At 39.3% G+C, this 13390-nt stretch overlaps 2 protein-coding genes across 9 annotated transcripts in view; both read right to left on the reverse strand.

Annotated features, from left to right (window-relative positions):
- Positions 1 to 13390, reverse strand: part of nlgn1 (neuroligin 1) — a 170342-nt gene that overhangs the window by 43936 nt on the left and 113016 nt on the right. The gene's annotated exons all lie outside the window — the stretch shown is intronic.
- On the reverse strand, positions 10573 to 13364 carry LOC125708420 (uncharacterized). The gene is made up of 2 exons (XM_048975935.1): positions 11468 to 13364; positions 10573 to 11282 (listed from the first exon to the last, which is right to left on the reverse strand). The coding sequence occupies exons 1-2, from the start codon at positions 12620 to 12622 to the stop codon at positions 10719 to 10721; spliced, it is 1719 nt and encodes a 572-aa protein (XP_048831892.1). The 5' UTR covers positions 12623 to 13364; the 3' UTR covers positions 10573 to 10718.

Consider the following 13390-nt stretch of genomic DNA (forward strand, 5'->3'; position numbering starts at 1 on the left):
TGACCATTATGTTTTCTCTGTATATTTATTACACTTGATTTCATGTATCAGTATTTAAATTAAGACTGTTTCACATATAAATCTTACATTTCATGGGTTAAAATTAAATGCAGCATCTTTCTGAGTTCATACAAGGTTCTGCATACCCAGAAAAGGTGTATCCATTTATTTCTTTAGTCTTTTATATGTACTCCACATACTCCGTCTGACAGCATTTGTTTTGTTGCATTTATCTTACACAATATAATAAATGTGGTAGTTGTGTGGAGTCTCAGGGATACACAGAGCAAAGACGGTTTCAGCGATCTCATGATGAACAAGTCTGTCAGTTGTCTGTCAGTCTATAAGCTACGCAGGAGATGAGGCATCAACAGAAAGAATGATGCGTTCGGCACCTTCTGCGGAGGCAAACGGAGCCTGCTGGTGAGATGTAAGCCCCCATAAGGCGGTAATGCAGTACAGAGCAGGGGGAGCGATTCAGAAACTCCCAATCAGCGGCAGAGATCAGCCATAAGGCCACAGCTGGCAGATCAATCACACTTGTAAGTCCTTATAAGCCCCGTGTACCAGCAATGTCATTTGGAAGTCTTCATCATTTATCGTCAGAGCTCTTCTTTTATTATTAAATTAAGATTGATCATAGAAGGACATAAACATGTTTGGCCTGCCACTTGATTTTTTTTTTTTACTATAATGCAAAAGGCATTATTGAATGCTAGGGAGAAGTGTTCCAATTACTTCTTAAGTAAGAATGTAGTTATCTATTAAGAGTACTCTTTCCATTTGACATGTTTGTAATTTTCTTTTTTTCCTGAAGTTGCAGTTATACAACAAAAACTCAAAATATCAGACCAGAGGAAAGAGGTTCAGTTTAGCAAGTTCAATTTTAGTTATGAGAACAATGAAGACAGTATAGAGGCAGTCAAAAGAAGACACATATTTGCCCCACATGTTTGAATTCACTCCTGTACAGCTATTTCGCATTAGCGTGGATCTGCATTTACCGACAAGTCTTTACCAGCAAACTGGAAATACTTGCTGAGATTCCTATTTATGCTGACCATGTCTGAGACATTTTTTTAATTCTTCTTGATTTTACACTATGAATACCGATGCTTTAGTCCTTGACCAAATGCCTTGTTGTTTATCAAGGCTTGAAATTGCAGATCAAAGAATCACCTTTCCTCTGAAACAGTATGAATGATTTACTGCATTGATATATCATAATAAATTCTGATAATATCTGGGCTCCCAATGCTGTTAGTTCTGAGATTTTACATTGGTTTCACGTCTTTGTTACTTAAAAGAGGAAAAGACAGGTGTGTGGTTAGATGTTCCTAAGTGCCTCTGATTATCAGTGCCTCCTAAGGGCAGATACTGTACCTGCGTGTATTTTCTGGCATACACCCCCATCCCAGCCCAAGCCCCACCTTTTGCTGTTTGGCTCTCAGTTTGAGAAATTAGTACGATTGTGGTACATGTAGAGGAAGATAGTTCAGGTCCAGCAAATAAAAATCCAGACCAAGATTTTGTTTCAACCACCCACTGTTTATACTCAAGTGGTTGGTTGAAACAAAATCTTGGTCTGGATATTTACCTTCTGTACCTGAACTATCTACCAGCGGGTATACGTGATATAGAGGATTATCCGGACAAAGAAAACAATGACAGAATGGATAAACAGTTGAAGGGACAAAAGTTAATAGTTTTTGTTACCTATATTGCAAACCTTATGTTTTGTGCTCAATGTATGTAACGAATTAATCTACCCGTATGTCAAAATCTGAGGAGTCTGTGAAATGTATCTGTGCAATTTAATCTTCTAACAGTAGGGGGAAGTGAATGAAAAAAGTAACTTTATTTAGTTTCTTGATAATAGGTATGTAGCAGCTGCTTAGTGTTTAGTTGATTATGCCATCCTCATATACAGTATATCAACTGAATCTGAAACAAAAAAAAAGGCTTCACAACATTGGGAAGTATTACAATTGATTACAGAACATTTTGTAATTATTATTACTTTTCTTCATCCACTGCCTATTGTTTGTATAGTGAGGAGATATTATTATCATTATTGTCCTTAGTATTTGTCAGGACATATCTAGCATATCTGGGTTTATTAAAAACTGAGGATAATAATAACGCAATCCTGAGGTAAAAAGTATAATTCATTGGCCTCCACGTAAATAAAGAAAATGTGACCCGACGATTGAAGACTAACGTTACACGGATGTATTCATCATTGGTCATAAATTTCTATACCCTTGTTTCTGTTATTATCATTTAGTACAACTGCGCATCTCTGATGGACAACAAGAAATCCACTATATTAAACAGCTTGTCTTTTTCTCCTACTTGATTGTGTAGTGATCAAAGGATGCTATATAGTGATGATTAAGAAAATGCTAACAGGGGCCATTTACCAAGATGGCTGACATCTGCCATTCTAATAACATTGTACTCAAGGTTTCACTTTGCAGTGTGTTTATTAGTGTCTGAAGCATTTCTATGCCATTTGTGGGTAAAATACTATAAAACACTACAGAAAGTCAAAAAAAACTTTGATGGGTTGGCACCCTATCCGGGGTTAATCCCTGCCTTGGGTTTCCAGGAAAGACTCCAGATACTAGGGAAGCAAGCAGGAATGGAAATTTGATGGAAGAGCAGTAACTAAATTTGCTACCACCATCGGTATACTCCGTTGATTAACAGGTTTCTGTAACTTACATTGCTGGCACTATTCTTTGACCTCTTTTGCCACAATTATGTGAGACAGAACATTTCCAAGTAACTCTCAGGCTGTTAATATTGCACCTTTTGAAATGTCTTTTGTGCATTTTCCATATTAGGAACAGATGTACTACAACACAGCTCCAAGACATAGTCCAAAGGAGCAAATATTAAATAGAAGACATGCTGTTCGTTGGATAGGGCTGTAGCCTTTTGGACTAAGTATTGAAATATGGCAAGTTCACTCCCCGTTTGCTTTTCTCCAGGAGCTCTGGGTTTCTTCCACACAGTCCAGATGAACTGCCGACACCAAACATCTTTTAGTATAGTGGGATTCCTGTATCCATGGTTGGTTGGACATTTTCAGAAATAAACAATTCGTAAGCTTCAAACAGCACTCCTAGGAAGTGCAGGCTGTAACATGGTGAAATCTAGTACAGCAAATGAATCCCCAAAAAAAGTGTAAGATATTTTATAAAAAATATAATTTTCTCATTACAGGTTATGTACAGATACAGGATACAATATTTTTTATTGTAAAATGTGTAATGTATGTTTTTCATTTTCTTTGTCCTTTGAGGGATAAAAATAGCAAGATTTTCATTGTTCCGTCTTCCCTTGAAACGTAATGTTTTCATTACTCTATTGTCTATTGAGTATTAGGCTAAAACATCATTTCAAAAGGTGCAATATTAATAGCCTTTCATTGGAGAGAGAGTAAAAATGTACAATTTACATTTTTATTGTATTTAATGTTAGTAATGTCTTACTCTGCATAATTACACACAAATCACGTTATAGTTCTCTGTTATCCGTGGTTTCTGCCATCCATGGTAGATCTTAGAAGATTTCACCCACAGATACGGGGGGGGGGGGGGCTATCGTATGTGCGTCAGCCATTGATGGATCGTGGTCCTGGCTACGATACTCCCAGTGTTGGCCCTTGTGCTCCTGGGATTAGCTTTCCCTACTGCAGCGCAAATTGGGTAACTAGATGCTGAGAATATGTATAAAGGAAAGCCTCATTCTTCATAGTCATAACAATGGAGTTGTCCATTTTGACGTGAAGTCAACACTCTTCAAGGCTTTCAGTAGGGAATATCAAAGAACCCTGTACCTGACAAAAGCTTCACGGCGAGGCCTCAGAGAGTGTTTCCCAACCCAGTCCTCAGGGACCCCTAGACTGTTCATGAAGGGAGCTGGGAAGGATCAAAAACGTGGACGGTCCGGGGGTCCCCAAGGACCGGGCTGGGAAACACTGGTCTAAGAAACAAAACTATATTCAACCAATAAGGCAATTATATATTAAAGGGGCCAAGCTCAGTAAAACCATGGTCAGTTATGCCATATAATCCTACCAATTCCGAAATAAACAAAAGTTTGTCTAGGACAAATCTCAGACTTTCAACTGTTTCAAGATAATTGAGTACCCAATTAAAATTAATAGGATTACCTGAGTGCACATCAAAACAAATGCAAAGCTTGTTGAGGTCTATTCAAAATTCTGAATTACAGATTTTCAGAAAGGAGTGAAATGCTGTTAGAAATATTACAGAACTAAGGCTGTCAAACATATTCGGTAACATCAAAAGTATTACTGTAGCGACATTAAAGATTTTTCATTCCAAAGAACAACGTTGCCATAAATGTGGAACATCCATTAAACAATAAAGTACATGACTACATGTCTTTTTATTGTTCATATTAATCTCTATGCAGTTTGATGAAAGACAGCGAAAATGTTCATTTGCACGTTATTTCAGAAATTTAAGTATTTTGATATATATACATATATATACACATATATACATATTGTCCAAAAGGAAGGTTCTTTCTTCCAAGGGTGTTTTGTTGTTCAGCTAATATGCAGGAAAAAAAATCACATTAGACCAATTAAAAACCATGCCTGCCTGTTAGCTATATGTAGGAGGTATGCAGACAATCATATACAGGTACTTGCTATTACATTGAAATATATGGCCGTACCTCTCTCTTCTCAAATGTGTGTTACTGACTGAATAAAGTTGCCTTACATGGCCTAAATACTTCCCATATAAGGCAGTATTCTGGCTCTTGACATCTGTTTCACCAGCAGCTGCAGGATTCCTACAGCAGGTGGCTTCGACCGGTAGCCAACAGCATGCCTCACTGACAGCAAATCTGGGCAGATTGGATCAGTACATTCAATTGACTTCCAGCAGATAATAGCCAGTCCATCAGTACCACTGCTGACCCGAGCTGCTACTGTACAAGTGGCCAAGAATCATTCAGCCATCAATGAGGACTGATCCCTCCCTCTAGTAGGCCAAGCAGGGAGACTGAGTCTTTAGAGAAATACAGATTATGCCAGGTCTGTTCCAACATTTGCCAGGTACAAAGAAAAGTAAAAGAATATGGTGAAATGATACAGTAAATTAAGTCCTTTGTGGTTACTAACTATGACGGCACTAATATGTATATTCAAGTCAAGTCAAATGGGGCTTTATTGTCACACCAACCATAATCAATACACTGCATCCATACAGTGATGCAGAATAACATTCTCCGGACTGTGGTACTACATATAGACCTATATATAACATGCAGGGCAATGGGGGGAGGGGAAGGTGGACAACATTGACACACGATGTAACACTGGGGGGATTTTACAGTATAAACATGATTGGATGATGGAAAGTATAGAATGCATGAAAAATGGTGAAATGTATAGAATGCAAAGATGGCTGCCACAGACTAATAATAAATATAATAAGAAGATGATGGATGGATGGATGGATGGATGGATGGATGGATGGATGGATGGATGGATGGATGGATGGAGAAATCCAGTAGGAAAAAGGATACTCCCAGAGCATTGGCGGACTTAAGGGGCGACAATGCCCCCTTGTACTACATACGTGGCCACCCCCCACCAAAAGATAAAAATGAGATATCGAGCATTTAATTATAACAATCAGAGCTGGCCAAACCATGAATCAGTCAATCGTGGTGTGTCTCCAAGTGGGTCATGAGACATTTAATGCCCCCCCCTTCCCCAGTCTCCAAGTTGGCTCAATTTTCCAAGGGGGAAACAACTGCAGGGCAGCAAAATATACCTATGCCCCCCATCCCAGAAGAATATTTTGTTGCCACGTGGCAAAATTTTACCCACTTTCACCACAGTAACATTACTGGGTCTAGTCTTGCCACCCCATTGTACAAAATCTGGCTCTGCTCCTCTGCTCCAAAGGCACTGCAATGGTGAATCGATGGGCGGAGTGAATGGGGGAAGCTGCTCCTCTGACTCCTGGTCCTTAGTTTTGCTAGATTCTGTTCATCAGGACTGAAATGTCATTATGAGGGCTTTAAATTGCTATATGATTATCTCATGTAGCAGAACACATGGAGAGACATTTAAAAGTAACCGGGGCACTGAAATTAGCATTTGTGCACCAGGCAGCAGATACCTGTACTACTAATATAAAATTAATGTTTTACAAATTTATAAAGAGATCTTCAAACAGTGATACTCTAGCAGGTTTATTCATCAGTGTACATTCTATTTGATTTTTCAGGAACAGATCTGATGCCTTTGCTGAAAATAAATGAATGCAAAAGGCATCAAATCACTTGAAAGTAAAATAAATAGTTTGAATATTAATGTGCGATTTAAGTAGTTTGAAAGAAATGAGGATGCATCCAGTTTGTAAAATGAATTAAAAAAGCAAATGGATAACCACTGTCCACTGAGCATAAAAGAACCTTTTAAACGGCAATGAATCGGTAAGGTCGGTTTTCAGTTTAATTTCAATTTAATTTCATAAAATATTTGTGCGACACTCACGGATGGATTATCAACAAAAATGAATGTAAAAGCCATCCGAGATCGGACCCGGTTATTGTTGATCTGATTGTATAAGTACTATCAATGAACCACTGCTGTATAATCATCTGAGTGAAATGTACTGAAAGCCTTTTTCTAGCAGTAAAATTAGAGCCAATGCAAAAACAGAGTCGCTTATAACTGGCTAACACCCTTTTGTTCTCTGAGCTACTGAAAATAGTCACTACAGACACACTGGCTACTGGAAAATTACTTTTGCTGTGTTATCTATTCCCTTTTCCCCTCAAAATCCCAAATGTACACTGAATACCTAATGTAATGTTACCTTATAACATTCTGCAAATATAGTATTCAAGGTTAAATCATAGCCTTTTTTTTCTTTGCAGCCTCAAAATTTCCAAAAAGAACTTCTCACAATAAATGACCAAGGGTTAGAGCCTCCCAAACAAAAGAGCTTAATCAACATTTGACTGCTGGCAGGTAAACCCACCACTTCTAGTGTGTAGATCAGCGCCACTTGCTTCATAAATGTGAGCAGAAATACGGATCACTTGAGGAGCATTCAGAACACATGATTCTAATTAGCTAGTCAGTGCTCCATAGTTCAAACGCTGTTCACAAACTGGAAAATAAAAGGCAAAAGGTACTTCAGGAAAGTGTCATCCCAAAAGCATTTTCTCATCCTTTAATACTAATGCATGTTACAGATATGCAGAAGGGAGGAGAATGTTTAGATGTCATGTACTTTTCTACATGAAGCCACTTTTAAATCATCTCTTAATACATGTTCACTCTTAAGTGTTTGGGTCTGTTTCATGCTTTAGGTTTTTATATGTCTTATTCGTTTTAATTTCTGTCATTTTTGTTCACATTGTGATTTTAGCTTTCTACCTTATTATGCATTATCATTTTTAAATTACATGTTAATATTCTTTTACTTTGTTAAATAGCAGTCGGTTCTGTATAATGTTTAATTTTTAACTTCGCACTTCGGATAAACTATTGTTATTTTTAAACGTGCTATATAAATAAACTTGACTTGAATTCTCTAAACACTCATCCATCTACCCAACCCATTAGTTTATCCAGCATTGGGGGGGGGGAGGGGGGCAGGCTTTTCCATGCAGCACTGGCCACAAGGCAGGTGTATAACCTGAATGAAACACATACATTCACACTGTGGGTGATTTAGAGATGCCAATTATCCTAACTGCTTGTATTCTGACTGCAGGGGGTAGCTAGAGTACCTAGAGGAAATCGGTGTGGCATGGGGAGGGTATACAAACTCCACAAACACACACAGCGGGGTTCAGACCTCCAAGGCGGGAGATGACAGTGCTACCCACTGAGCCACCATTAGACACCCATAAAAACACAAACGGAAAACAAAGCTAGAAAGATAAAAAATTAACAAAATTAAAAATCAGGCTTTACACTTATGGTAGAGTGCCTCACGGCAATAGTTTTAACAGTGCCAGACACTAGTAGACATAACCACTGGTCCAGGAAATGATATGCAGGAAATAGGATCTGTGTTTATGGAAAATGGTGCCATTTTTCATTGAAATGGGTCAGCACACACCAAACAAAATAAAGTGGCATGAGTTCCTCAGCCGAGAGCTGAGAAAACCAAACATTTTGTTTTTTAATTACTAGCCAACTCTAATTCTGACCACATGACCTACCTTCCTATCATCGTACCGCCTACTTGTGACAAAGCAAAGTTCAATAAGCATCTCTCTTCAATAACAAGGGAAGTGAAATGTGTTATAAGACAATGATAATTTGACAAATTCTTGAAGCCTAACATAACTGCTCGGATTGCTGTCTTATTGAATCCCTCAGCGTGCAGTGAGGATGCCTGGGAAATATTTTAAAAAATTAGCAAAAGTTTTACATGAGATACAAGAACCGAAAATGATACAAATTTTGATCAATATATCTCGTCCCAGCTGAAATATCTACAAAAAGCTGCACAGAGCTCCTGTGGTTGTTATATACTCCGGTAAATAATGTCCTGACTAGACAAATCCCCATTGTATCCCATGATGCCTCAACAGGGGACAGTGTTTACTTTGCACTGCAGATAACATGTTCACACACACGTACAGAATAACCAACTTTTATCATTCTCCGTTTCTCCTAAATCGAAAAATGGCTTCCAGGAATCTAGGTACAGCAGGCTGATACCTTCCAGATGCAGGATCACACCATTTCATACTGTATGGTATGTGTACCAAACATAGTATGAAAGTACAGAAATGACACGTGCTTTGTAAACATACAGTATTTGTTAAAATAAAAAAAATTTTCTACTATGACTGACAGGTAATAGATGGCAAGGAGGTTCGTACAATTTCCATTGAAAAGCTGCTCTTATCTAAAATAGCATTTTTCAGCCCCGTTACTGATACACAACATGTGCTGCTCTTCATTCTAGCTAAGCTCTTAATTGATTATCCTACACTGAGCTGTTAATTGAATGAATCACAACATTTAAATCATGTTAAACAGTTGAGAGCTTAATCATTTTTTTTAGCTAAACTGAGCTTGCACAGTTGCCTAAAATAACCTCTTATAACTTATTGGTAAAAAGCAAAGCAAAGATGTTTGTATTTTTTATTCTTTGAAATTGATAATGTACCATATATTATTGCCATTGTTATCATTTTAATGATTTAGCAATGATTTGATTTTTATTGAAATTAAATAATCCCGTTTTATTCAGTTTTGAATAAGAGTATGAAATACAGTATGAAATTGAGATAACAGTTTTCTTATCTATTGAAGATTCCAGGTATTCAGTGAACATGAAAGAACTGCAGGAAATCCTCCACTTTTGGTGTAATGATTTAATTACTGCAATTTAATTGACATCTTTGTAAAGCAAAATTTAATTATCTGAACTTCCACACACAACAAGTTCTAGACGGCTGAATAGAGAGTAATCAAGCATTTCTTACAAAACAGAAAACAACTCTATGGCAGGCTGTCTTACTGCGTAAGTCTAATGGAACACTTATAAAGACATTTACAACAATCTACTGAGAGACGACAAACATAACTACACATGCAAGCAGTTCATTCCACTATGCATCCAGGGGAATAATATGGCTACATTGAGAAAAGAATCTAGCAAAACTGTTAAATGAGTAAAACCTTTAACTGACTAAAATGTCAAGTTTTTCTAAGTTAAACTTAAAACTCAGGATGAATTATTAAAGATCGAAATTAATGTGAGAAAAAATAAAACACTACATAAAACCTTTTCCTTTTGCAGCTGGGTGTATATGTTAGTCAACACACATTTCAAGAGTGGGAGAACAGAGAGTAACGCCACAGATTTAAGGAGGTGGTCCTTGAATATGCTAGCAAAGGTCCAAAGTGAAATGCTGTTGAGTCTGTACAGAAACTGAAGCAGCTATTGTGTAGTTTGAAAGGTGGCGTGAAGATCAATGAGCCAAAACTACAGTAAGTCTGGATGCAACACCGGTGGAGAGGAGGAACTCCACCTTGTCTAGGTGTGTTAAAGTCTAGGGGTTTGACCAACAAAATCATGAGATTGTGAAGATCAGAAGGAAGCAGACCAGCATCAGCTCAGGCTCTGGAAATAGCTGAACACACTGAAAACCTGAGGACAATGTGGACAGTGCCAATTACCTGATTAACACTGAGGAAAAACAGAGAGAGGCCCTTTCTTATCAACAATGAGCTTAACACTAGAACTCCCAGAGAGGGGCCATTTGGCCCTATCCCCCTAGCTCTACCAGAGAGGGGCCATTTGGCCCGGTTGTTTTTACCTAATATCCTTAATCACGTGTGAATGGTTGCCTTTGTTCTGCAAATGTGGCAATTGCTGTTAATTAACATTTACATGTAAGGCATTTAGCAGACACTCTCATCCAGAGCGACGTACAAGGTGCTACCGACTTTACAATCAGGAATCACAGTCATCTAGAAGCAATATGTAAGGGGCCATGCCAAGGGTACAATTGTTGTAGAAAAAAATGATTCAAAGATTCCAAAGTTCAAAGCGTTTATTTTCTTAAACAAAAACATGCAATATAAAAACTACTACCACTAATAGAAAAATATACATTTACATAAATGTGCAACATCTGGTGTTTGTGTATGTGTGTGTGTGAGTGACCAGTATTTTAGCAGTTCATTGGTGTGATCTGTTGGCACATATCTGGCACTGCCACTCGGTCTCCTTTCTGCATTTTCCACATGTGTACTTGTAGCAGTCTACACAGCGTAAGGTTGCATGATTTTTCTTGCACTGGAAGGTCACCTGACACTTGGCCCTTTTCCCTGGGTGTGGTGTGGCAGGTTGTTGCCGAAGCAGCTGCTCCTTGTCCACCATCCTTTCTTGCATAAACCGCTTAGCAAGCTCAGTTGCAAGCTGCGCCAGGAAGTCCACCCTTCTCTCCTTCACTCCGGTGCATGCCTGATACAGCACGTGAGCATTCATTGCTGCCATGTCAATCATGTTGTAAAACACAGCGACTGGCCATCGCCGTGTTCCTGCACGTACGGTATACTGTCGAACCTTCTGGTCCATAATGTCCACGCCACACTTCATGGTGTTGTAGTCAGTGACTGTGTTTGGCTTCCTCTTTCGGTTATCCCCAATCTCAACTATGTTGTGCATGGTGCTGAGGATGCAGACGGTCTTCTTCCGCTTGGGTGCATAAACTGTGAGTGTAGTGCCAGTTGTTGAAAACACCTGATGAGTAAGATAAGAAAAGATAAAACGTTATTGTCATTGCACTTTTATATACTGTATAATAGCACAATGAAAGAAAGCAATGAATAGCGCAAAAAAAGAAAAAATAACACAGCACTTTATATAAATATAGATAAAAATAGACAAAATATGTATAAGAATAGATAAAAATAACGACAACATACCTGTGTGGTGAATTCGTTCCGGTCCGAAGATTGTTTGGCTGATTGTGGAAGCTCGCGACGAATCTTGTTTATGGTGCCAACAAGGGTAGTTTTCCGGCTGAGCAGTCGTCCAGCAAGTGACAATGAAGTGAAGTAATTGTCAGTGGTGACAGTTCTTCCCTTGTCCATGAAAGGCTCCATCAGCTTCATCACCACATTCTCGGACAGTCTCTCCCCAGAGGGACGACTGAGGTCCTTGCCAAGATATGGGATAGCGTTGCACATGTATTTTGACTTCAAATCACATGCAACCCAGAACTTGATTCCAAACTTGTCGGGTTTTGAGGCAATGTACTGCTGGAAAGGACAGCGAGACTTGGTTGGAAAAAGTTGCTCGTCGACAGTGATGTGCTGGCCTGGGTTGTAAGACTTGATGCAGTTAGTAACAAACATCTGCCAAACGTTTGAGACCGCTGCAAACTTGTCCGTTGCTACCCGTTGAGTGCGTGTGTCCTTATCATCAAAGCGTAGGTGTCTCATGATGTCCTGGAAGCGGTTTCGAGCCATTGTGCTCTTGACATGCGAGATCCCCAATGTTGCTGACCATGCATCAGCCAGCGACGGAATTCTGATCACCCCCCTCCAGAGAAGGATGGAGATGAACGCCATCAGTTCATATACAGACATGTCCCAGTCTGCTTCCATCTTGCGGCCATGCTCAACTGTACATTTTCTTATAGTGTGAAGGATGTCCCAACTCATCAAAAGCAAGAAGCTCTGCAAGCGATTTTTGACGGTTCTTCTGATTTCTTCTGTTGGCTCTCCATCACATTTATATCCTTCTAGTTGGCCGTGAGGGAGCGGCCTCCCTACTTCTTCTTCAACCCACACTGTGCCATCTTTTGCCGTCTCATACTTGGAATCTTTCTGTGTGGGCTGTGTCTCCAGCCGACCTTTCTTCTTCAGAGGAGTTCTACTCTCTAACCCAGAACACATCTCATCATCTGAAGACATGTCAGAGTCCGAACTCTCTTGCAAATGAATGGATACTTCCCCGCCATCCGAGTCACAAGAGTCCATGTTTTGCAGCAGAGCCAAAGCCTCAGCAGCAGTGTAATCTCTTGTCATCTTTGCAGCTTGTTCGTACCCGTAAGTTCTTGAAGATTGTGAATGCATGTAGTAAACTATCCCTTTTATTCCCAAGTTTAGCTTGTCACCAGTTCACAGCCCCGCCCACAATCAACCATACCACAGCCATGCGTGAAATACTTTAGCACTATATTTACTGAATTTTTATTTTCTGGTGAGAGTCCTGAGGTGTTTGTCAGTAGCTGTGTTTTACAACATGCTGGACCTGGTGGTGGCAAATTCCTACATTCTGTACAAGGCATGTACAGGGTGGGAAGGCAAAAGAAGATTCCAGGTACAAGAGAACTGCAACAGAAATTGCAGCAGGTTTACCTATGCAAAGTGTTACAAACTCATTTGCGCCAATTGCAGGGACGATACAAACACTGCAAAGTTTGAAACACTCAATTTTTTTTATAAATAAAACAGACTTGTGCTTCCATATATTTTGTGAATGTGTGTCTTTCATATTTGCAGGTCAGTCAGTGTGTGGGATATTTGGTATAGATATGGCAGACTTTTGTGAAGGTTTCCATGTCACACACAGAGGTTTGGCCTGCCTTGAATTTTAGCTACTCTGAGCAAAAAATGCAAATGTGCCAGGCCTCACAGGTAATGGGTTCTTCAGGTAATGGGGGGATGGGGAGTGACACATTCCACAAATGCCACCCATTTACAAATGAATGGGAGCCAATTGTAGGTGACTGAGTTCTTAGTTTCAAACCAAGGGGCCATTTGGCCTACCTCTGGTAGGGCTGAGGGGGTCAGAAAAACCTGGGAGTTCTAGTGTTAAGGGCCTAAATAATCAAGCAATCA

This window comes from Brienomyrus brachyistius, chromosome 15, assembly GCF_023856365.1.
Source record: "Brienomyrus brachyistius isolate T26 chromosome 15, BBRACH_0.4, whole genome shotgun sequence".
NCBI lineage: Eukaryota > Metazoa > Chordata > Actinopteri > Osteoglossiformes > Mormyridae > Brienomyrus > Brienomyrus brachyistius.

Coding starts and splice junctions, on each gene's coding strand:
- LOC125708420 (XM_048975935.1), bottom strand. CDS start 12,622: ATGCATTCACAATCTTCAAGAACTTACGGGTACGAACAAGCTGCAAAG. Junction 11,283..11,467: donor GGAACGAATTCACCACACAG/GTATGTTGTCGT, acceptor CTTACTCATCAG/GTGTTTTCAACAACTGGCAC.